The sequence below is a fragment of the Mucor velutinosus genome (assembly GCF_035048745.1).
Source record: "Mucor velutinosus strain NIH1002 chromosome Unknown tig00001575, whole genome shotgun sequence".
Taxonomy (NCBI): domain Eukaryota; kingdom Fungi; phylum Mucoromycota; class Mucoromycetes; order Mucorales; family Mucoraceae; genus Mucor; species Mucor velutinosus.
Window position 1 is genome coordinate 191719 of NW_027041916.1, and position 25077 is coordinate 216795.

General features: G+C 42.4%; 9 protein-coding genes across 9 annotated transcripts; 2 read left to right on the forward strand and 7 right to left on the reverse strand.

Annotated features, from left to right (window-relative positions):
- Positions 1 to 1001: 1001 nt before the first annotated feature.
- ATC70_013312 (uncharacterized protein) lies at positions 1002 to 2675 on the reverse strand (the record flags this gene model as incomplete). Its single annotated transcript, XM_064832476.1, has 3 exons — positions 1002 to 1550; positions 1607 to 2267; positions 2323 to 2675. The coding sequence occupies 3 exons, from the start codon at positions 2673 to 2675 to the stop codon at positions 1002 to 1004; spliced, it is 1563 nt and encodes a 520-aa protein (XP_064678735.1).
- A 1463-nt stretch (positions 2676 to 4138) lies between these two features.
- ATC70_013313 (uncharacterized protein) lies at positions 4139 to 4846 on the reverse strand (the record flags this gene model as incomplete). Its single annotated transcript, XM_064832477.1, has 1 exon — positions 4139 to 4846. The coding sequence occupies one exon, from the start codon at positions 4844 to 4846 to the stop codon at positions 4139 to 4141; it is 708 nt and encodes a 235-aa protein (XP_064678736.1).
- A 267-nt stretch (positions 4847 to 5113) lies between these two features.
- ATC70_013314 (uncharacterized protein) lies at positions 5114 to 7717 on the reverse strand (the record flags this gene model as incomplete). The annotated part of the gene is made up of 3 exons (XM_064832478.1): positions 5114 to 5485; positions 5553 to 7314; positions 7374 to 7717. 3 exons carry the CDS (start codon positions 7715 to 7717, stop codon positions 5114 to 5116), a joined length of 2478 nt encoding a protein of 825 aa, XP_064678737.1.
- A 436-nt stretch (positions 7718 to 8153) lies between these two features.
- Positions 8154 to 9293, reverse strand: ATC70_013315 (uncharacterized protein; the record flags this gene model as incomplete). The annotated part of the gene is made up of 2 exons (XM_064832479.1): positions 8154 to 8961; positions 9022 to 9293. 2 exons carry the CDS (start codon positions 9291 to 9293, stop codon positions 8154 to 8156), a joined length of 1080 nt encoding a protein of 359 aa, XP_064678738.1.
- Positions 9294 to 9436: 143 nt separating this feature from the next.
- On the reverse strand, positions 9437 to 9997 carry ATC70_013316 (uncharacterized protein; the record flags this gene model as incomplete). The annotated part of the gene is made up of 1 exon (XM_064832480.1): positions 9437 to 9997. The coding sequence occupies one exon, from the start codon at positions 9995 to 9997 to the stop codon at positions 9437 to 9439; it is 561 nt and encodes a 186-aa protein (XP_064678739.1).
- Positions 9998 to 14926: 4929 nt separating this feature from the next.
- Positions 14927 to 18476, forward strand: ATC70_013317 (uncharacterized protein; the record flags this gene model as incomplete). Its single annotated transcript, XM_064832481.1, has 7 exons — positions 14927 to 15047; positions 15126 to 15337; positions 15397 to 15544; positions 15607 to 15766; positions 15821 to 17754; positions 17817 to 18291; positions 18347 to 18476. The coding sequence occupies 7 exons, from the start codon at positions 14927 to 14929 to the stop codon at positions 18474 to 18476; spliced, it is 3180 nt and encodes a 1059-aa protein (XP_064678740.1).
- A 95-nt stretch (positions 18477 to 18571) lies between these two features.
- ATC70_013318 (uncharacterized protein) lies at positions 18572 to 19328 on the reverse strand (the record flags this gene model as incomplete). The annotated part of the gene is made up of 4 exons (XM_064832482.1): positions 18572 to 18815; positions 18879 to 18975; positions 19040 to 19154; positions 19209 to 19328. 4 exons carry the CDS (start codon positions 19326 to 19328, stop codon positions 18572 to 18574), a joined length of 576 nt encoding a protein of 191 aa, XP_064678741.1.
- Positions 19329 to 19901: 573 nt separating this feature from the next.
- On the forward strand, positions 19902 to 22177 carry ATC70_013319 (uncharacterized protein; the record flags this gene model as incomplete). The annotated part of the gene is made up of 2 exons (XM_064832483.1): positions 19902 to 20121; positions 20172 to 22177. 2 exons carry the CDS (start codon positions 19902 to 19904, stop codon positions 22175 to 22177), a joined length of 2226 nt encoding a protein of 741 aa, XP_064678742.1.
- A 301-nt stretch (positions 22178 to 22478) lies between these two features.
- ATC70_013320 (uncharacterized protein) lies at positions 22479 to 25032 on the reverse strand (the record flags this gene model as incomplete). Its single annotated transcript, XM_064832484.1, has 7 exons — positions 22479 to 22915; positions 22971 to 24107; positions 24173 to 24358; positions 24430 to 24574; positions 24630 to 24734; positions 24794 to 24887; positions 24944 to 25032. The coding sequence occupies 7 exons, from the start codon at positions 25030 to 25032 to the stop codon at positions 22479 to 22481; spliced, it is 2193 nt and encodes a 730-aa protein (XP_064678743.1).
- Between the last annotated feature and the right edge of the window lie 45 nt (positions 25033 to 25077).

A 25077-nucleotide genomic window follows, 5' to 3' on the forward strand; every position in this document is an offset into this window, starting at 1 on the left:
CCTGTCATCTATCGCTTTATCCTAAATACAATTGAATATCATATCAATTGCGCCCGCCTCTTGGTAGTGCCCTAGGGACCTACTTACACGGAGCAATCAATAAAAACAATTTAAAAAAAAAGTACCTCATGGTTTTCAGCGATCCCAAAAAAATCGAGCAGAGACGCCAGAAAGTAAGTGCTAGATAAAAGCAATTGTTTGGCGCTATTCTGGTGGTTTGAAACGGCTTGTAGCACGAGAAAACACGGCTTAAGTGCACCCAGGTTTCGCTGTGATTTCTTTACATCTGAGAGATAGGGAGTAATAGAAGTATACTGATTGCCGGTATATGAGTTTTTTCTATTGATACGTAAGGTTGACATCGTAAAAGGGTCAAATTCGCGGCTACAGGCTACTTATGAAGGTTTTCTAGGCGATAGTATAAGTATACATGAGCAGATTGACTTGAATTGCTTTGTATCACTTGGTTTTACAAACTGTATATCTCACTAGCCAAGATTCGTCTATTTAACATTGCATACTGATTTTAGAGCATTCAATTATCGTGTATCTAGCACTCTATTACTCTAAATTGCCGTCAATGTTACAATGCAGTTTCGTGTGCCGTCTCTCATGCATTATGTGATTTAGGTTTATTGAAGGTTATTTTTATCTTTTCCTTGGCTTATTACTGTAGCTGATCAATAATGTGATCTACAAATAGCATGCTAAGCATTAAGCTTACAAGATTTAAACTGCAATTTTCTCATAAGGTGGCCAGCGATCCTACTCTAGCGTGCGAAACGTCTTCCGTATCTAACACAGAGGTTGTATCTACCCAACACTACTGTGCTTCATGAGAAATTCAATACAAAAGATGCGTTTAATGATACGTAATGCGATAGAATATTCAAGTTTAATTATCAGTTTTATTGAAATTAAGAATATGGATAGTGCAAGAGTCTAAATAAAAGTATTTGGCATTTTGAGATCATCAAGATCAAAGGTATATAATATGAAAGCTAGTTTTTCTTTTCATGAGCGGCTTCATGTACATGTTTTTCTTGTACATGCTTTTCTTGTACATGCTTTTCATTGACATGGTACGCGTTCTTATTCATTTTGGCATATTGTAGCAATTGGAGTCTACGAATCAAGATATCGTGCAATTGAACACGACGCTTGATGTTTGACATGTTATGCGCCTGGATCAATACAATCAGGAGAAAGCCTTCGATAATCATGGTGGGCGTGTTACAGAGGAGCTGACCAGTTTGATTCCACTTCATGGCACTAGCAACGGCAATAAGAGCAAGGACAACAATGACAGAGAATAATACAGCAAGTGGCATTGCACAGACACGCCCCATCCAGTTACTGATTCTTGTAATAATAGAGTGGTCTTCTTCCAAGGGTTTTGTAGGGAGAGGGATGTTTAGGAACTGATAGAGGCGCTCGTCGTTATCAACAAGGATATTGAACTGTTCATCCAGCATTTCGTCTTGTCGAAAGTACACATTACGCAAAACAAAGCCATCCACGAAGCCCACCAAGCCGGTATAGGTTCCAATCTAATGAGCTTGTTAGCAAACTTCAGAGGTCACATCCCACCATCCACAAAACTTACAATTAACCACCAGTCGCTACTGTATTCCATCATGTTTCCAACGCCAATCCAAGTAATAAAGACGCAAACGCTGATGAATGCACCAATACCAGTGCCGATAACATCACCATAGTAATCAATAGCTCTGATTGCACGAGATACTTGAGGAGGATCAATGCAAACAATAGGATTAGGCTCGTTATCATCAGCTTGCTCACGAAGAAGCAACTCCAATTCGACATCAGTTTCCATGATTCTCTTTAAACACTTTTCAAGGTATTCCATGTGACGACGGCGAGTATTCTGAAGGAACATGGAGGTAAAAGTAAGTTCAACAGCTACGCCTGTGTTGATATAGAGTTGCCATAGATCACTAAAGTCAAGAGAATGTCCAACACCAATCCACGCAAGAATACCACCCCAGTAAATGGCGAGAGAGGCCATGGATCCCACAGCCATAGAGGCAAAATTACACACACGATCAAATAGGTTTTCACTGGGCATCTTGACAGCATCACCAACATCGTCCTTAATGACCATCTTATTTACTTGCTGAGCATCTATACCTTGATGTGCCTGCGGATTACGCAAGATTCGATCCACCGTAGCCACTCTTGAACGCAATTGAGAGATGATGGTCAGTAATTTGTATGTATAATTTTGCTGTTGGCGCATCAAGAGGCTATGGCGCAGACGATTAGCATAGGCCCAAATCAAAGCAGTGCATTTTCACTTACGAATCACTGATGTAGCATTGAATAGAGGAGGCATCTTGCATAACAATCTGCCAGGTCTCAGGGGCACCAAGCACAGCACCTACGATAGCCCAAGCTACGAGCAAGATTAGGGTGACCACAAAAGCAATACGCGAGCCAGCGTATTGAGTAATGCCATCAAAGATTCTACCACCCATGGGCTTGCGTTCTTCAGGATGATATAGTCTGATATTATGAGGTAATTCTTCGCCAACAACTTCAAATGAGTCTTGAGTCTTGCTTTTAGTAACGAATTGAGTGGGTGCAGAGCATTCTACTTTATGGTGCCTTCCAGGGGAAGACAGAGTATTCCAGAGTTTAGAGCCAATTGCCATTGGAGAGAGAGAGAGAGAGAGAGAGAGAGAGAGAGAGAGAGAGAGATGGATTTCTGAAAAAATTCACAGCAAAAACCTCTCTTTTTATATCAGATTTTCATCCTGGAAACAAAATCTGGCCATAATTCATTTCAAAGGCCCCTTCCACGCCCTATCAATGTTGTTTGCACTGCATTTTTACCAACAGCTGAAGCAGCACCCGAGCATTCGTCATGGCCAAACATGGATACAAACGTATCTCGCTGATTAACTGTTCAAAAAAGCTAAATTACTACCGCTATGAAGCTGTAATGCGATCTGCCAGCGTAAACATGATAAAGCCTACACCAACAAAAGCCAGCGGTTGAATGTCCTGATCCAAAACTTCCGTCTAGACAACTCTTTCTAGCATTTCCTCCTAATCAAGTTAAAGATCCGATAAACACATTTGAAAGATCTTAAACCAAGAGAATAAAACTTCAGTGGGATGATATGGATCAGATAATGGCAACATCCTACTTGATAACTCCACTTTTTTTTTTACCTGTTTATATATAACATCTCATTCATTTAGGCATGTAACACACACAGATCAGTAACATTTTGTGGTACATATCACATTTACATGGAAAACTGACATTGGCATTAGTCAGGAAAATAGAAAAACTTGCTGTTTCTTTGATCGTCCGTATATCCTTGATATACAATGACCGCTTCACATAAATGAAAGCTAAACATTTTAGTATTGATTTTGTGTCTCACCAGCTTCAAATGTGGATTGTTACAAAAGCTATTCAATTGATAGAGCAAGGATATACAGAACATACAGCAAAAAAAAAAAAAAAATTGATCTGTCATTCAAGCCTCACGTTTGCTGATTTTAGCCAGGTCAGTGGCTCGTAAATGAAATTTGATATCTTGCAAGGTCCCTGGAAGATTGAATCGCATGATTACACACTTCAAGTGGAGAAAATAAGGCTGTACGAGTTATCGAACGACTTTTTCCAGTTTTCGAATAAAGTAGGTTGGACAAATGAAAAGCCATAGACTTTAATGTGATCGAAGCTCTTTAAAAGAAAACCAGAAATATAGCATTGGATGGACATGTCGTTCAACTAGCGGCTTTTGGTGGCATCTATCAGTTGGTCATGGAAGTCTAAAGAGAAAAGGCTTATTTGATAACATGATTGCAGTTTCAAATATCAGATTGAACACCAAATTTGGTTTAGGCAAGTCAGTGCTGCATGAAATGCATGGCAAGATGCATGATTTGGCAGAATTCAACAAATTCGCACTATGAATGCAGTTTATGAGCGAGCGGTAGGTATAGCTTGATAGAATGGCATTCAGCAGTGGTACGGGAACAACAGGTCAGTTGAATTTAGTTTTCTGCAAGCTATAATGACAAGATGTTGCATGCATTTCTCAGGAATTACCCCCCCATATCATTATATTAAAATCAACTATGTTTATTGATTGACGCACTAGCAAAAAGTAACAGTAAAGCTTTCTGCCTCACATTCAAAAGTAGATTGTTGATCATCGTAAGCAAAGCTATAGGCATCTGGGCATTTCTGTTTGATAGCAGCCGAATTGCCACTGGCTTTGCAAGCATCTGGGTTATTATTAGCACCCGTACAACAATCTTGAGAGGAGCCTGTTTTTGAACAAGCACTCATGCACGAAATGACATTTCCCGTGGCATCAGTAACAGCGTACTCTTTGGGACAATCCGAGATGGAGCACTGTGGTGAACCGCAAGAATACCCACTAGGAGATGCTCCCCCACTTGGCGCAATCGACATGGGCATGTTGTACCCATCGACAAGACTAATATCGTAAAAATCTTTACCACCAGCACCCTTAAAGAAGAATTCTGCCAAAGAAGCAGGATTTGTTGCACCAGGTACTCCACAATTGCTTGAATCTTTGCCTGCCGATCCAGAGCAGTGATAGCGAGCCCATACACGGCCTCCCCAGGAATCAGACTTACTGAAGCTGTTGGTGGCAGAAGGAGTGAGGTCAAAGCTTTGTTCAGGCAGTCCAGAACTAACACCATTAGTGAGGACACCCACTGTAATGACACTACCACAGTTGTTCTTTACCGTGATGGACTTGTCGGCTTGTGACATGGACACAAGCACAGTGATCCATAAAGCAATGTATGTGATGATGGATTGAATTTTCAACATTTGAGAGTAGCAGAAAGAAGAGAGGAATTGTTTTTTTTTCATTTTTTTTTTTTCACTCTTGATCCATTGCTGTTTCTAATGAAAAAAAAAAATAATGCAGTCTACAAATTGCAGTTTCAAGGGTCTTTTATGGATTCCATCCTTTTGACATGTCAAGTGTAAGAAAAAGCCCTAATGAATATGAAACCCCTTTGAAATCAAGGATTTTTTAAAAGTCAATTCTTCTAGATCCACCATCCAAATGAGCAGGTTTTTATTGTGTTGATGTCAACAAAAGTAATCCAGATCCAGTTCAGTTGTGCAAGGATCGCTCATGATGCTATCATTGGAAGAACACTTTGAGCCCACATCATCCATGGGCGTGGTCGCCGGTGTGGTGGATTTGCTGACTGAAAAGATGCTCCAACCTCCACCTGCATGGAGATCATCCAACAGCGCTTCATCAATCATTGCCTGATACACAATTTCATTCTGTCCAATCTGATGTCTGTTCAAGAACTGAAGCATATCCTTCTCCAATTGACTCTCATCAAAGGATCGTCTGGTTGGTGTTGTTTGGTACAGTTGCAACAGCAAGACAAGATAAGCTCTGCTTACATAGACAAGTGCTGGTGATCGCCCATATTGCGATACATTGGACTAGCATAAAGGGGGTGAGTCCATGTGTGTGTGTGTGTTCCCCTCCATTCTCACAATGCCAACTTACACTGAATATATGCTTAGCGCTCATAAAGTGGTATAAGTATGGTCGAAAGAAACAATCAAACTTCTCTTCTGATTCGGATGACGTCTTGAACCAGTTTTGGAACAGCTGTACTATCGCAACAGCAGCCTGAGATGTGTGCAGAATGGCCTCGTTTTCGTCTGGCGTCAGTGGTTGCTCGCCTTGATGGTTTGCGGATGGTAGTAATGCTCTGTACATGGTAATCCAGCATTGGCAATAGTCTAGCAAAATGCAGAAATAATTGCGTCTCAGCCATATGCTTGCGCCGGGTGGAAACGAGGTTGGGTTCTTCTTGCCAAATTGCAGATGCTTTGGCAGTGCATGGTAGTATTGTAGCAGCTTCTTTCTGAAATGATTCACCAATGCACGCGGTCTCATTTTACGCGACTCCTCAGATATAGATCCTGCTAGTTTTCTGATTTGGATGATGCTGATGGCAAATGTCGTTTGATCCATTTCAATGGTGTTGAAATCGGGCAGTGGTGTGGGTAGTTCAATTGAGATTTGGTTCAGTTTGATGGTAGACAGTTGATCATTGAACAAATGAGACACCATGTTATCGTAAAACCACACTGTCCAAAAGATGCGTTTGGATTGCTCTCTTTCATGGGGCGTTTTGCAAGACACATAGCCTTCGGGACGATGCAAATTCAACATGAAACACATACGAATGGCGATGCCTATATGGAGAAATGCCCTTCTCACTCTGCCCAGATCCAAATCATACGTGATCAACAAGGTGCGTTGATGAATGTTGGACAAGTTGGCTGGCTCATCAATCCCTAGTAAATCGTGTGAATGGTTGTAAAACTTGTCGCCCAATTCGCGGAAATCCTGAATCTGTGTGAGGTGAGGATGGTAGATACAGGCGTGTGGTACAGAGTGAGAGAACACAGAAGATAACACCAAGGGCTTTAATTGGCCTTGTCGGTAGTGGTTCTCGAAGCGAGATGGCCTCACAAGTATCGGAAACCCACATTTATGATGCTGGTGGATTAAGCGAGATTTCACGTCTTTGGAGAGATCGTTAGTGCCAGTGGCGTTTCTGTTGCAACTGTTGTCACCACCCGAGGCTTTGGAGTAGCGATTCAAGCTTTCAAATAAGGTAAATGTATGTTCCCTTTTGTTCTTTTCGTCCCAGTGATGCGTGATGGAAGGTCTTTTGGCGAATACAGTGCTGTTGTGGAGAGATTGCACAGAGATGTCGACTCGGGAAATGTGACTCAACTGCTGAGGAAACTGGCTGGGCTGTCTGTAGATGGGGTTGCCTTTGGTATTGTAGATGGTTTCCACTGTATTTCTCAATGCCTCGCTGAGATCCTCGAAATTCTTAATGGTAGTAAAGATGGATTTCATGCCATCTGCATTCTCGATGACGGGCCAGCCGGTACCAATAGCCCAGTCATAGACGCTGGGACTCTCATGCTGTATCCGAGGTACGATGGCGGTTGTTGATGTTGTCGGTAATAGTGTGGTTCCTTGAGCAGGAGGAGGCTGTTGCTGTTGTGTGACATAGTGTTGCACGTGTGGCTGTATTCGGGGAACCGTCGACCGATAGTCTTGTTCAAGGTTCGTGACAAATGATGTGAGCCAGCCCACTTGATTTTCTAATTCGTCCAGTCTTTGTCGCATTGAAACATTGTCCAAGCGAAGCGCATGATTGCTGTACTGACAGTGATATCTGTCCTTACATTGGCCACAAATAGGCTTTCCTCGATCACACCCAACCCTTCTTTCGCGACATCTAATACGTAATGCTATCAATTTTCAAGCATGCAATTCATTTGGAAACATGTTTCGTACTTATCACATGCATAGCCAATATGCTGTCGCTTCTTCTTTTTGGGCTGTTCTTGGTTTTGCTTCTGTGTTGCTGGTGCTTGTACGGGCGGTGGCGGTCTCGCAGTAGAAATGATAGATGACGCAGAGGAGGAATCGGATGGACTAGAGGCATGCTGCTGCTGCTGCTGCTGCTGATGCTGATGGTATTGAGGAGCTGTCGTCGTAGAAGGCGAATGCTGATGATGGAGTGGTATATGATGGCTGGACGATGCGATCGCACTGGAGCTAGTGCTGGTGTTGTTTGAGTATTCTATATACACAAAAGGACGGGCCTGTTTCTGGATCAAAGTATTGTCAAAATACATCTATTTACACTGTGATGGAAAGAAAACGAAAAGAAGAAAGAAAGGAAAAAAGGCTTCTTTTATAAAGACTGGTAAACATGTCTCTGTGTAACGGATGCTCATGCTTGTGGGTTGTTTCCAATGGCCATGGCCAGGCTGAGCATCAGTGGAGCTGGCTTGTGTGTGTGTGTGTGTGTGTGTGTGTGTGTGTGTGGGAGAGAGAGAGAGAGAGCTATGAGATGATGTGGATGCATGATTTCAGTTTCACCCAACGTTTTCTTGTCATAACCTTTGTTTGCTAGATCCATGATAACACTTGCTTGATTTAAGCTATTCTTTCTGTACAACAACTGCAAAGCTAAATGGTTCACAATAGGATCCCCGAAGCATCATTGTGCAGCCCCCCCCCCCTTTGCTAAGCTTTTGTTCTCCACTTTGTTTTACATTAATAAGGTTTTTATTGAATAAGCATGGCATCGGACGGAATCAGTTTCAATTGACATGGCTCGGTGGACGGTGGCAGCGACGATGATGGAATGTCCGAGAACAGTGATAGAATGCGATCTTTTTCTGTATTCCAGTGCGCAGAACATAGTCTGTATTCAACAGGGATCCACGATTCATCTTGTCGTTGTACAATACGATATCGCACCACAAATGATTGAAAATAAGGGCCACCACAGGACGAACAGGCTTTGGGCCGAGATAAATAGCAAATCATGTGGCCGGGCAGTTGTTGGAAGCTCTTGTATCGCTGCTTTTGGAGCTCTTTCAACTCTCGTTTTTTCTTTTTCTTTGCCATTAAATCATAGAGGATAGGCTGCATGATTTGTCTGGCACATATCTCAATGAGGCTGAGTGGGTTGTGTGCTGTTTTCTGCTCCAGCTCAATGGATCGATCTAGCAATTGAGGACAGTGGTCTGTCTTGATGATGGTCATGGAGAGATTGAGTAACTCGGCTGGAATGGAACTGATGTCTGTGTTGGATAGATCCAGGTAATTGAGATGATGCAGACGAGCCATGTTGGCAGAGATGTGGGCGATGGGGTTGAATGACATGTCAAAATGAACGAGTTTGGTGAGCGAATAGATGCTTGCAGGTAAATGGCTAATGTTGTTATGGGAGAGATTCAGCTGCTTTAGATTTCTCAATTGGTCAATGTTGGATGGCAGTTTCACTAGTTTGTTATGAGAAAGATCAAGCATAGTTAATCTGGTTAATAAGGCTACTTGGGTAGGAAGTGCAAATAAACCAATGTTGCGGCTATTCACATGGATGGAAGGGTTAGTTTGTTAGTCTGTCATGTTGAGAGGGCATATTTACAGATCAAGCCTGGAAACAGATGTTACTAGGCCAATGGTCTTGTTTAGCACGATGCTCTGCACATTGCTCTGTAGTTTGTCATTCTGCGGGAACATGGTTGATGCTGCTGCTGATTTGGCATCGTCTTGTGTGGTTAGTGGTGGTTGCTGCTGATGGTAATACGTCTTGTCCACATAGCTTAGATCATGATCCAACGCAGTAGGTGAAAACAAGCAATGCATTGGAAATTGATCCAATGTCCTTAACGTTCCAAGTGTGAAATGACTACTCATGAAATGAGAGAGAGAGAGAGAGGCAAAGAGAGTAGGAAAAGAAAACAAGAAAGAAAAAGAGATATCCATTTATATATTATATGTTATATGTAGAGAGACAGAGAGAGAGAGAGAGAGAGTATGCGATTTAACAAATGTTTGTTTTACAATGCACTTTCGGACCATTTCATATCATCTTTCCATTTGCTTACAACATCAATATTGATTGTTCGACCAAACCTGAACGCGTTCTTCAACAGTAATAGACGAACTTGCGGATCAATGCCTGTCAAGTAGCCAATCTTCCCTTCTCCTGATTCGTACTTCAAAGCGACTGTGCCAATGATGTTGCCTTGCTTGGTCATGATCCATGCATTGCTCTTTTCGCTCTTTCGAATCTTGGCTAGTTCAGTTGCCATGTGCTGGCATGTCTTTTGCAATTCTGCGTCGTACTCTTGGCTGATCCATTTGAACCAAAACACACTCACACCAGCACTCCACAGCAGCAGCTCTGCTATCAGCCATAGTGCATGACTGTGTCGAGAGAAGTGTATGCCCAGTATACCCACCAATCCTGCTTGCCAAGTCCTCCTAGCACTGGATCTCTGCTTGAGGGCATGCAACACTCGGCTGGTTCTCTTTTTGCTCTGCATCTCCTTATAAAACTGTTCAAATTGCGCCTGATCTGTTGGTTCATATTGGCGGATCTCGGTGTCCTTGTCCATGCGGTATATTATTATATAATAGGGTAAAGGGAAAAAAAAAGGTGCTTTTGTTCTTTTTAGGTTGTTGTTGATGTTGTAATGTGAACATTCATCGAGTCACACAAAAACACTTATACACACACTCTTGATCCTTGACACTGAATACATTGCAACATTGAAGAGCCATCGTGTTGGCTACTAGTAGGTCCACTGACCCAGGCACCTCTGCAGGAATTTCTCCTCGGTAACTTGAGATAGAAGCATCATATTACAGTTTATCCGTTCACAAACAAACAAACACAGATTAAGATCACACCTTGTTTGCAAATATCAAAACATGGAAGAAAAGGTTATTTCAGCATTCCTCATTAGGTATACGAACGCTATGCATTTCGCTGTGTGCTGTTGCGCTTTAACTGACAGCAATTCATGCATCGAAATACAAGCTACAATAGTATGGTAGCCATTAAGGAATAAAAAGTGATACAATGTTGGTATCAGAATCAGATGTTGGGCACTCCAATGAATGGATGTAGACTAGTCAAGCACACTGGTTAAATGTATACTAAAAAAAAAAAAAAAAAAAAAAAAAAAAAAAAAAAAAAAAACTATGCCATAAATATAATGTCAGCTTCGGATACATTAGATGTCCAACGATTTACAATGTTGGTAGCTCATGATTTAGGCTGTAGATGGCACTAGGAGGCTAGGTGATCCTTCCGCCTCCAATGCAACACAGACTTGCGATGAGCAAGTCAAGACGTTTGATAACGAAAAAAGAAGAAGGACGATTATTCTTACATCAATTGCATCTATCATCAAGCAAATGCATGGTTAGAAATAAGTCGTTCCAGATTATCACTGCCGTGAATAGTTGGCAAATTGCAAACGTGAAAATTGACATCTGGCCAACCTAGTAGTAATGAAAGCACGCATTTCGTGTACATGGCATCTTCAAAATGGCACATAGTAACTGATGACAACATTAATTTAGAAGGTTAAAGGCATAGTTTATTATCATTTACATTATTCATTTACATTTATATATATAAAAAAAAAAAGACTCTTCTTGGTTTCTCAAAGCCATTTACAATGGCAATGATGCTCACAGGAACAACTACGAGAAAGTGAGAGTCTAAATGTTCCCAAATGGAGAGCGTACCTAGCGTGAGGCCCAACTACCAACCCAAGACACTGTTACATGCTCAGGCGACCTACGAGTAAGCCAATGGGTTGAACACACACAACAGAGCACGCAACCCCAAAAAAAACACCTCCATTAACAAAAAAAAAAAAACCTGACTTGAAAGAAACAAAGTGGTGCCATAAGAGAGAGCGATACAAGTAAAAGCAAGAAAGTAGCATGCAAACGAAAGGGTGTTACACGCTAATAGTAAAAGAACAAAGGTAAAGTATTCATCCATCTAAAAGTTTCCCTCTTTATATACCATGTCACTGTGGAAAGTCTCGAACCAAAAGACCTCACGGCGTTAGTTTCGTATTGTTTCGTGTTGTTTTGATGAATTTCGCGATGTTCACCTCACCTTGGATCCTGAAAACAGCACCATTGCATTCCCCAAACAATTTGCTTTCCAATGATGTGCATACTTTATAGTAGAATATCTTCTTTTTGACTATGCAACGACCATTTACTTGTTCATCTCTCTTCAATCCATGTCGTTTTGTTTACTCTTTTACATGTAAATTTTTTTTTTAGTTCGATTTCGCCTACAAATGAGCTGTTTTGATTATGCATGATCCGGGGACCTTCCAAAAGAGGGCAGCTCCTAAACTTATGCTATGAAATATGTTGACTCTATATGATGAGATGAATACTTTTGGCGTGAGAATTACAAACAGGTTACAGGAATGATACTGAAGACGAATCAACCCACCATGTGAATGTGGGCATAATGATGATGTATGGTGGCCCAAACACTTGATTGATATCATTGACAGCAACCCATGATAGTTGGCACAAGATTGCTTGTACTGGCTCGAAAAACAATCTGTTTTGTTCTATTCCATGGAGACTAAGACATCAATTTTTATATGGTGCTCTTATCGATGCTTTGTCTTCCGAGGTGTGCACTTGTTTCTTGATTTGAATGTGCATACTTTGTGGTACAAAAATCATTGAAAACTGGTTCTAGACGATGTAAATAAAGAAGAAGCTATGCTTATCATCCAATTAAATAAACAGCTCATGATGAATGCAAACAGAAGGAGAGGTGAATCGAGAGCATTGTAATTTCTGGTAGCGAGAATAAGGAGAGGTAGAGAAGGACAACCGAATTAAGCTTCCAGTTACACCTGTTTCAGAGTCAAATGATCTTTTTTTTTTTTTTTTTTTTTTTTTTTTTTTTTGTTTACCTTGAACATTGGTGTTAAAATCTTTCATGTGAAATACGCCTATGAGAAAATGGGGGGAGAGAGAGCTCATTGAATGTGAATGTCGAAAATGAGCATTTTGCAATAGTGAAATAAATATAATTGGGGATAGAAAACAGCTGGAAGCATAGGATGAAGCGGATCAAATAGAGCAAATGTCAACTGTCAAAATGGTACTACTCTCACCTTCTTAAAGTAGCAACGTATGGATAAAAGTAAAGAAAACGAATTTAAATGTGACAAAGAGACCACACAACTGAGCCTTGGTGGGAAACAACGTAGCCATGTGAAAATATGGCATAAGTTCTCGTCAATCCCAGTTATGCTTATTACGGCATATGCTACATTTGCATGTGTATTAGATATCGCATAGTAAGAACCTTCAGTAAGCAGCTTGTAGCTGTGGATCAGGCTCTCTTACAATGCTCCACATTTATATCAATGGAATCCATTCATATACGGACAGACAGCATACCTACATCACCTCTTGCTGCTCAAAAATATGCAAATCATAGCGAAATTAAAATGCATTTGAGCAGTAATTTCTCAAGCTAGACGCCGTTTTAGATCGCCAGAATAGCACCAAACCATTGCCCTCATCTAGCACTTACTTTCTGACACCTTTGCTCAACTTTTTTTGGGATTGCCAAAAAATGATCGCCAAAAACCGACCCAAAAGCATGAGGTACCCCTCATGGTTTTTATCAAAAATCAAACGATCACGTTTTTGACCTTGGTAATGAAGACTTTTACTATGGCATACGAGCTTTTCAACACTTCGGGTGGTTTCCTGACCTACGCTTCGCTTCGGTGGAAACCAACCTACGTTCAAACGGCTCGCGCTGCTGCGGGCCTTTGTCTAATATCCCAAAATTAATATAGCTAAAATGTTAGAAGAAGAACCCTGATTGTTGATTGATATATAATCACTAATCATATGAGTGTTTATGCTTCGGATGGTTCTCACCGAAGTGTAGCGAAGGTAGAGAACCAACCTGCACAGCGACAGCTCGAGCTACCGGTTACCCTTGCGTATTTTATCAAAATACAGCTACTTTCATTTTGACCCTCCACTTACACAAGTAACCCTTCATATTATCTGTGGACCTGACTCTTATGTGATGTTCTACATCCATATACACGTAGTTACTTCATATACGGGCAAGCAGCATACTGGTATTCCCACTTTTTAGTCCTTAGTGTCCCTAATACAGCAAAATATGAGCGCATTTGAGCTGCATTTTCTTGCGTTCAAGGCCGTTTTAGATTGTCAGAATAGCCCCAAATGGTTGCTCTCATCTGGCAGTTACTTTTTGACACTTTTGCTCGACTTTTTGGGGACCAAAAAACATGGTCAAAAATCGACCAAACAGCATGAGGTACCCCTCATGGTTTTTATCGAAAATCAAACGATCGCATTTTCCACCTTGATAATGAAGACTTTTACTATGGTATATCTTGAATCAAAACGTTTCTATCGATCCAAAGCAACCTCTGAAATCATCTTTGTGGGACTTTGATATATAAAATTTCGACATTTTGGCCAGAAACCTCTTTTCATATTTTCGTAAATTATTCAATAAGTTTATTCAAAACACCTATTTTACTTGGTACCATTGGATGCGCCTTGAAAAGCACTCCAAGGAAGCTTAAAGAAGCATCGGATGATTAGCATGTTTTTATAGTCGAATCTGCCAAAATATTTCATTTGAGTCGAATTTGGAGCAAATTTGGCCAATCTGAAGGAACAGCAGCGCACCGGAGCTTCAAGCAATTTTAGCAGCTAGTAAAGAGAATGCTTTTCCAAATCATGAAGGCCATACATGCTTTTGAAGCTAATAAGAAGAAGAGCATGAACCTAGAAGCACTGTAACTTGTACTGTATACCTTACCCTACTCTTTTCATTCAGATTTATATATATATATATAAGAACATAAGCCAAACTGGTATATTTAGAGGCTCAATCTCATCCACGAGGATTTGAACTTGCCCAGGGTACATTCGTTCCTAGCATTCGCGCGAAAAGCTCCTTCTGCTAGCAAGTGTCATCCTAATCTCAAATAGTCATGCATTTACTACTACTATTACTACTACTACTACTACTACTACTACTACTACTACTACTACAAACACTGACATATAGATTTCACTTTGAATGCAGTCAAGGCAAATCATGCCTCCATCGTCACTCCAACAGCAAGAAATGGATACTCTCATCCGATAGCATAAAGAATGTGTGGCACTGTATTACTGCATGAATAAAATGTGCACACAAACAACGCAATCTGGTTACTGTAATGTTCAAAACAAACACATTGGTCATTGGATTTTGAGACGACATGTTCCAAATGTCTCTTTCTGCTGTAATCGATGATGAATGATCAAATATCGGGTTCTCATTTTTTGCTATCCGCTTCAGCTGTTCTCCACAAAAGCAAAGTTGTTTTACCCAATACAGGATGAAGACACATTTTTGCTTATTTATTTATAAAGCCCCTCGTTTTCCTTTTGTCTTTTTTCTTCTTCTTTTTCTCTTTTTCGTATTGAAACAAAAATAAATGGCTTCAGCAAAGGCTATCCAGTTATCCAAAGACATCGATGTTGCTCGTTGCAACGGAAATTGGGCTGTGATACCCGAGTTGGCAAGACGATACAAGAAATATTATTCAGAAGGAACAGGTGAGAGTACAATTGCTTTTCTTCATGCTCCAAAAACGTGTATGATTAACATGAGTCCCCCCCTCCCATTTAATCCAGTCTTGGAGCAGACCGTCTTGGCAGAGATCAACCTTATTCAACTAATCAACAGTGCACGTTCCAGCAGCACGCCAAACTACCGCATGGACGATCCGTATCATATTAGCATGGAGGATCGTTTGGATCCAAACCTCGTCAAGCCAATTCAAAGTCAACTTTTGGCAGCCATTCAACTTGCTGATCCAACAGATGTTAATGCAACTCAAAAAGAGGTAATTTTGAGCATGATACGGGAGGAGCAGAAGATCAGGCAGACTGAATTTGAGAGTAGTTTGCAAAGGTTGTGCTAGCAAGGTCCCATTTTGAATGTGGAGAATATGACAAGGCAGTCTCCATCATTGCACAACTTCAGTTTGAAAAGGAACATGTCAGCCAAGGATATGGATTCGTTTTATTTTTGCAGGCAAGAGCTATCAAAGGTTGGTTTTGAATGTCTTGAGAGTAGTATACAGCAATTGCTAAGTGTATATCACCCTATTAGCCATTGCATACGAACTGACAGGCAATGAGGAAGACGCTGTGCAAACTTACCAAGGTGTTGGATCATTGATATCGGAGAACGCTTCTGTCAAGAACAAATCACTCGTTGAATGGTCCGAAGAATCACTGTACCGAGCCACACTACTAGGCCTGAAGAAAGAGTAAGTCAGTTTGTCCCATATCCGTGAACGAAGCTAATCCAAAATCTACACAAGGTCCTTTGTGAGCACATCCTCGTTATTGGAATTCATGCGTCAATATCAAAAAATAACAATTGGCCAACCCACCATTTGGCGTATGCATAAACGTATGACCATCACTCGCCATTCATTGCAATACGTATCGCTTATATACCGCCAAGGCAAGTACTGTTTGCCTGTGATGAATGTCCCGACGACAATGACAGATGATGGAGAGGTGGATCCTCAGTTGCACCGACATATGTTTATCATTGAGCAATCTCAACTGCACACGATTTACGAAAAGATGCTGTACCTGGATGTGCCGCTACCCAAGGCAGGACAAGTAAATCAGCGCGTGTTGGATTTTGTGGATCAGTTTGCCAGCGATTTTGATTTGATAGGTGCCTCTGCGCATGATTTAAGAGGGTTTGTGGAAGCATTGGATAGAGCATCTCAACGCACATTCAATTCACCCCTGATTACGCGACATTTGTTTCATGCATTGGTACGTTTGGGTGAGTTTGAGGAAGCGGAACATGCGTTGCAGGCCTATCTTTACTTGGTAGGTCTCGTTTCTCATGGTTGGAAGGAGACACACCGTGATGGACAGGCACTGGCAACAGACAAGACCGGCCTCAACATGCCTGTTCCTGTAGCCCGACCGGATATCAGCACCGACGAGTTGGATCAAACGCTGCCAGAACGTCGTGAGTCGATTGTGGGTGATATATCTACCATCAAGAGCAACGAAAAGGAAGAGATTGCAGATACACTGCATGTGCTTGTGGGTGCTATCAGAATGTACTGTAACGATTTGTGTCGAGGTGTTGATGCTGTTGAAATGGCAGAGATAGCAAAAGAGCTTCTTCAGAAACAAACCAAAAAAGAGCGCATGTCGACATTGCTGGACATTGGTGCTGAAGTCTACCGTGCTGTTGGTGTTGCTTACGGGTTGCTAGGATACCAAACATTTGACCCTGAATTAAGGCCCTTCTATCACGAAAAGGCGCTTCGTTACCTCAAACACTCGGCTGAACTCAACAGCGACTCGTGGGAGATATACTACCAACTGGCCTTGCAGCAAGCGGACATGCATGCTATTCGGCAAGCAGTTCAGTCCATCACCGTTGCAATTCAGCGGAATCCCTCCCACATTACGTTATGGCATTTGCTGACACTGCTCATCTCTTGCCCAGCTCAAGGCGATTATCGACAAGCACTCAAGACATGCGAAATGGGACTACAGCAAGCACCAGAATCCATGGACGACGATTATGTGGATGCAGAGCAACATATGATGTATCAAATGACCCGCACCTTGTTGTTGCAAGCACTGCACGGACCAGAAGCCGCATTGGAGTCTTCCGAAACCTTATTTGCATCTTACCGTAAAATTGCCATGCCCGATATTTCAGTAAGCATTCAGTCTGATTCTGCTTATGGCGGTGCCCATCATGGTATGATCATCTCGGGGTCCTTGGGCAATCTCAGTGAGTTACAGACAGCGAGAAGAGGCCGAAGTGCAAGCAGTAGTATGGTGCATAACCCATCTAGCGCTGATATCATTACGTCAACGTCCACTGGCCATCTAGGCTCGCGGTCTCATGATAATGTATATGTCAGTGGTAGCGACACTCAATTACTGACAGCTGGAAGAGCTCGCTCTACTTCCAATTTAACTACTAATCCATCGCCCTTGGGGTCCGGTGCTGCTGGTAACCAATTATTGACAGTGCCTGACGAAGACGGCAAATCACAGTTACAACAACAACAACAACAACAACAACAGCAGCAGCAGCAGCATCACCATCATCATCCTCATATTCATGGACTGCATATTTTTGGATCTAAAGGTTCCAGCAGTCGATCCAAACTTCCTCACGACAACAGTATCTACAGCACAGCCAGTGCCCCCATGACATCTCGAGGCAATTTAAGCAATCAATCACTCCCCACCTCGCCGTATGGTAAGTTTGACATTCAATTGCACTAAAGTGAGGCATTACTCATATAGCCCTGTTATTTTTAGATGTGAAAAGTATAGCTGGCAATTCTGTTGCCTCACTGCAAAGTCTCTCGCCATCTGTGTTGAGCATCCAATCCATCTTACAGCCCAGCAACGTCCCCAGCAAGCCTAGCACGCGCACCGTACTGAGAAAGAAGAGATCTGATCGCATCTTGTCTGATTTGTGGCTACTCACTGCCCATGTTTTCATGAAATTGGGCAAACTAGACGAAGCACGTAAAGCAGTGGAAGAAGCAGAGAATGTGGATTGGATCACCAACCCTCAAGTGTGGTGTGTTTTGGGACAATTACTGCAGAGAGACGGTGATCTTGAGCAGGCACAAGCGGCATTTCAAAAGGCACTGGCTATTGATCCACATGATGTGAATTGTCGTTTATGGCTTGCAAAATCACATTTAGCACAACAGAGCCAGGAAATGGCAGAAGGCATACTGGACATTATGACAAAATCCAATGGTTGGGATTGTGCAGAAGCATGGTAAGTCTACCTGTCTCGAGAGAAAACAATAGACCAACGTTTGTATCAATGTTAGGTTCCACTTGGGCGAAATTTACAAAAATACAGATAGATTAGATCGTACAAAAGCCTGTTTATTTTATGCTTTGGAATTGGAATCGACTACACCTGTTCAACCATTTTCAGTGCTGACACGCTTTATATAAAATCCATCGTATCTAGTGTACAAATAATTTCTAAATGTTGCAAAATGGGGGGGGGGTATTATATACAATGTTGTTGAATGATGCTGCTTTTTTGCTTAGAATGTCTGGTTAGCGTCTTGAGGGTTGCTTCTATCGGTAAAGTTCAACTTGCCCATCTCATTGAAGGCGCGAGTGAAAAAGGGTCGAATCTCATTGATCTCCATTAAAGACAGGTTGTTCATACCGAGCCATTTATCGTCCAATACAGCCAAACCAGTTCTGGATTTTGCTTGCCTGGTTTCTCGAAGATCCTTGAGCAGTTTCCTGATCTGCTCTGCATTGGGAATGTCGTCGGAAGCACTAGAATAGGGTGTGAGATGGATTGCGCTGCTGCGAATAATGAGTATACACAAATATACGTACGTTTCCAAAAGCATCTGTGAAATCTCCATGTAATGGAAAGGCAGTTTGCTGAATTCCTCGTCCTTTTCCTCCTCTTCTTGTCGCATTTTCAAGTAGTCTATGATTTCAATGTGTCAGTGTGATTGAAGCATGTTGGCAGCAGCACAGTGTGCACATTTTACCTATATTAAGCCAGTCAGGGCACACGATGGAGCATTTGTCGTTCTTTTTCATTAGCAGGGCAAGCCATGTAGGCACCTCAATAGACAATGGCGGCTGGAAGGGACCTATTTTGCCCTATTTGTATTACTGTCAGCATGACATCGCGTAACGATTGTGTATATTACTGACTTGAATGAAGTTCATTTTTGCAAACTTGGCTTTGGGAATGATATGAATCTTTTCATTGCCGGCGATGAACTCAATCTCACTTGGCGTAAATGAAGCTTGGTGTGCACGGGGTAAGGCCATGTTATAATACGGTGCAATTGGCAAAAGAGAAAGAGAAAGAAATAGAGCCAAGGAGGACCCCATTTAAATAGGTCACATGCTGTGGTTCAAAATCAACACGCATCAGTATCATGGCATTGCTCATCACGGCTGCTATCCGAGCGTCTGTACTTCCTGATCTGATACGATCTATGATCTGGCACTGAAGGCTGTTTCTCTTGTCATCCATTTTGATTGATCTGGTATTTAGTTTGACAAGTGGCGAGTGTCAGATGCATTGTCTGATAGGATCGGGAGGAGGATCTCTCATCAACCTGATCTACAGCAATCGCTTCATGACACATGATGGCTGGCTACTCTCTCTTTTGTTGCAATAGACCATTCTGCGGAACTGTTACCTTGTGCCCTGTTGATATCTCCCAAACAGGATGAACAATGGCATCATGATGATCATAGCCCACCCACCCAAAAAGACTGCTCCCAATTCAGTCGGCTCAACAAATTATCCTCATCAAAGAATCATGTACCAACTTGAAACCACATCCTTTTTCTTGTACTCTTTTATTTTTTCTTCGTTTTCTCCAGTTCAGTTGTATGGTGTCTTTACGCTCGGCTACAATACGCCAAAGAGGATTGCTGGACTCAAGCGCTACAACTGGACAATCGAGCCATCTGCCGTTTCAATTCAACACTCGGAAATGGCGTTGGTGGAATTATGTATCCGCCCTTGTTTCAATCATTGCATGCGTCGAGCTGATACTACTTGTGGTCAGCATGATATTGCTAGCACTGGCTCCAGATCCAATTACATTTAGTAAGTGACACTCCATCGCACACTCGATAGCACTCTCAATTTGCATCTAGGTGTACAACAAACCTATCCCAAAATACCTTACCAGCCACTCGACACTACCATGGCCATCACACTCGCTCCGGATAGCAACGTGTATCATGTCACCAAGGAGTTCGGACCCGCCACCATGGGAGGCATGGGCACAGTGCTCACTGCCATGACTCAAGCACAATTACGCACTGGCAAGATACAGCCCAATGTTGTACTACCGTTTTACTCGTTCCTAAAGAAACAAGAACAATATCCAATCAAAAAGACAGTTGATCTAGTCATTACCTTTCGAGACGACCATCAGCAGCCTGTCAATGTCGAGTTTAAAGTGTCTGAAATGCAGTATGATTTTGAGCCTATATCCAACTTTAACACCTTGCCTGAAGAGGACAAGTTAGCCATCATGGCGGCCAGACAGACAAAACCCAAGATCAAGGTCTTTCTGATCGGACCTGGTAAAGTGGAACCGTTGCGCAAAGCATTCAGAGCAGGATCCATCACGCAAATCTACTCATCGCCCAAGGGACTACCGCAAGAATGGAAGGACCAGTATTTCACTAAAGCAGCAGCCTCCTTTTTGGTGTGGCGAGCTGCTGGAAAGCACGAGCAATCCCTGTTTGCGCCACTCACCTCACAACAGCCCAAAGTAGATGTTGTTCACTTGCACGGTGCCACAAATGCTTATGTCGCCAAATTCCTGTCTGAATACGAGGGCCAGTTGGGTGCTGCACCTCCAGCCATTATATACACCATGCACGACTATTTAGACGAACTACAATATACAAATACATTGCCCAATGTGGTGAGGTTCCTGAACACACCGAGACAAGGCAAGGATCTAAAGCAGGAAGTGCAGGATGTGCTGATGCCATACACATTTGGCAGCAACAAGATGTTCATGTCACCCATGGCAGTGGATATAGCGGATACAGTGACCTTTGTCAGCCAAACCATGGCCAAGGACATGGTGGAAGGCAAACTGGACTTTTACCTCAAGGAAGTAGTGATGGAGAACATTCTACGAAAGGCCGAGCGTGGACAGTTTTATGGTGTCAGTAACGGTGTGGATTTTGATGGCAGCGTTAATCCTTTCACAGAGCGCAAACTTGTGGAGGCTGGCCTGCACTACTCTGATTTTGCCCGTACGCTGATCAATGCGAAATTGGACTATGCCAATGACATGGCAGACGCCACAGTAGCCACAGCAGCCAAACATTGGAGTCTGTCTGCCTTTCATGCGGATTATGTGACCAATGCCAAGCAGAAGGCCAAGCAGTTTCTGGTAGATCAGGGCTTACTCTATGCTGCTGATGTAGACCGACCACTTGTGCTGTACGTTGGACGATTTCAATACAACAAGGGATTGGAGACGTTTGAAGACGCCGCTCGACTGTTTAAGCTACATGATATGAAATTTGCCATTATTGGACAACCCAACAATTACCCCTTGAGCTGGGTAAAACGACTGGCCGCTGGTGATCCCGAGAATATTGTGCTGATGACACATACCAGCGAACAACGCAAATGGCTCATCTATTTTAGAGCAGCAGCAGACTTTGTTTATGTGCCTAGTGTCACAGAGAGCTTTGGTTTGGTGGCAGCAGAAGGCCTCTTGTTTGGTTCGTCAGTTATATCTACAGGCACAGGTGGATTGGCAGAATTCCTGGTGGATCGACAACTGGACAGTGAAGCACCCAGCGAAATTGTTTCTGAGCAGCTGGTAGAGAGTCATTATCGATTCAATGCTTACTTGTTTGATGCACTAGCTACAACTGGAGACAAACAACTCTCACAAGCCATTATGAGAGCAGCAACGGATTATGAACGCATGCGAGGCATACCAGCGCTACATGAGACCTATGTGCTAAGAATGATGTTGAGTGCGTACAGCTTGGGTTGGGAAAGAGCCGGACCAGAGCAAGGACCTGTGTACGACTATCTACGCATCTATCAACAGGCGATATATGATAGACGATCCAAAAGCTCGTTTGCGCTGGCAGGCGATGATTTAGACGAGAGGAGATAAGCATGTGTATTTCAACTCAAACATCAATATTGTACATACTATATTAATCTAAATAAAGCTAATTACGTTCAAAGAATATCACAATCGCCGTGAATCAAGTATAGTCAACCTCTCCATCGACGTGCGATCAACATACACTGCCCTTGGTTCATATCCAAAGCATGTCTTTATCCTATAAGCCAAAGTCTCAACAAATATGAATTTATTCACAAAAAATTATATTACAAAGTGTATTATTATTGATTTAATGGATCAAGTATTTTTTTTAAGAGCACAACTATACAATACGTATTCTTCACAACTAATTATTGAGTGATGCAGTAGATGATGAAGCGGATGAAGTGGATGTGGAAGAAGCTATACGAAAGTTGGAGAACATGGTCTCTATGAAAGGCGTCAATTTCGGTCGTCTTCGAGTCATCATGACCAATTCTTGCTCGTATGGCATGAAGCACACATGACTATTGGGATTACGAGAGAGCACCTTGAGCAGTTGAGCGGCCACCAATGCCACACCTTGAATATCTGAATTATCGGTGAATCCTGGTAGATGAGAGTCTTTTACATGGGAAGACAGTTCGTTTGGATCTCTAAATGATGCATCGTCGCAATCAATCCACATGCAATTACTGGATGATGCCACGGAAGGTATATGGTCGTGCAAAACGTGGCTTTGCAGCAGTTGCTCATCATCAAAGCTCTGAGAACAGTTTGTCCATTGGCACATCAACTCGCTGCCTAAATGACAATCATGATGTGAGATTTTGTGAGAAAGGTGCATAGCACAACTTACCATCTTGCAGAATACACATCTTGACCTGCAGTCCACGAATGGTTGTGCCTTCCAAAATAGCGCCCTGCCTGCCAGGAGAGCCATCAATGGAACCTGTAGCAATGGGAAAAGCAATCTTCAGCACAGTGTAGAATTCCTTCATCCGTAAGGCCTTTTCATGGCCAAACCGCATCTCGTACAACAGATACATATCATCCAGCGACAACACGCTGCTTGCATTGGATAGTTCAAATTTGTCTTTGAGCCAACCTAAACAACGATACGGCTCATCCAGCTGCTGATATGAACTGAGATTGGGCACACAAGGCACACTGCCATGCTGATGTGTGACAAATAGCGAATCACCTGAGTTGGATCGTTGAGGTGAGTCCTGTTGGTGCACGATGAGAGGACGGAAGAACTTGCAGGGTGTCATGAGCAAAGAGACCATGATGCCAATATCTGCGCCATCGTGCAATGCCAGTAAATGCTGGCCAAATGAAATGGACTGTCGACTGTATTGAAACAGGTATTCCAAACTAACGCCTATCAGCTCTTCGTCGTTGGCAATCAAAAACTGTGTTATTCTGTTTGCCACTTGATTTGACGTGGGAAGCAGGTAGTGCAGGTTGGAGATCGAGTTGGATGCCAACATGGTGAGGATACGAATCGAGCCTAAAATGACGGATCGTTCCGTTGCACTCATCAGCAAGCTGTTGAGACAGCCAATGATGGAATCAAAGGGTCCTAATTCCACAAAAGGCGTCATATTTTCCAGAATGTCGATGCAATGGCTGTAGTGAGACGAGTTGGTCATGACCAGGCACTTGATCAGCATCTGCTTAAATCCAGCATGAGCCGCAAACACACGTGTGTTGGACTCGATGAACGAAAAGTTTCGAATAATGTGAAGGATTTTAAGGATGGTTGTATGAGAAATGGCATTATCTGGTTTCGAGAATAAGGTATCTTGTAGACATAGTTCGGCTTTTTGTAATAGTGCCTCTAGTAGTGCTGGATTCTCCACGAGAAGCAATTTTTGAGGACATTCGTACGAGATGGTGACAATGTTGTTGAGTGCCCATTCCACGTCTGACTGGCTGCTAGATTGCAGCGCAGGTATCACTCGTCTTTTTGCATTTTCGTCAAATTCGTTACCTGTACAGTGCGTCAGTTGATTCCATCCTTTAGCCAGGTACACTATTTAGTTTTTTTTTTTTTACCTGTTACACAGTCTGTGTCGGCTCCAGATTCAGTAGAATGAACGTGCTCAAACGGCTGTGTTTGATGATGTCTTTCTGAAATCTCACATCGATGCACTTCGTTCGTGGTGATCAGGTTGAAAGGCAATGCTGTGCTGGAGGTGCTTCGTTTGTTCGGTAGGATCAGAGTCTCATGAGCAGCCGACACTATGAAAACATGTTTGTTACACGACAGTTGAAAACTTTAAACTATAACATCATCCAGGAAACAAAAATACCATGATCATGGTGCTGATGGTTCTTGTGTTTGCATTTTCTATAAGTCTTTCCAGCAAGTGTTGATGCCTTGTGCGCTTCTGGCCCTTTCAGTTCTTCTGGCGGGACCCATTCCTTGCACCAAATCTGCTCTTCCTCCCAGCCCAACTGTGCAACATGTTGTTAATATGTGTAATCTTTAAGGTACTCACACATTGCATACCAGATTTCGGATGTAAAGGCCTTTCAAAATGTAGGCAGAATTTGTACATGTTGCTGGAAATTCAAACACTGCGCCTATTTGCTTCCAACTGCGTTTCTTGGTCACCTTGGTAGAGATGGTCAAATTTCAACACATGTCATCCACATCTTCAAATAAAGATTTACCTGGTCGAAACCGCCAGCAGTAACAACCTCTTGGTACAGTTTATACAAATCAATCTTTTTCCCTCCCAACACTGGTTCAGAGAGGAGCGTAGTGCTGTCATGACATTAGTTGAGTATATACGTTTGCAAGTGGCTGGCAAAACAAGTTACCCTTTGCGATTATGAAAGGCCTTCAATTCTTCAATGAAACAAACATAATCGTCTGTTCTCTCAATGGTATCGATGACTAGTTTAGACATTGGAAGAATAGCAGAGAATCAAAAAAGGTCCTCTTGACAAGTTGA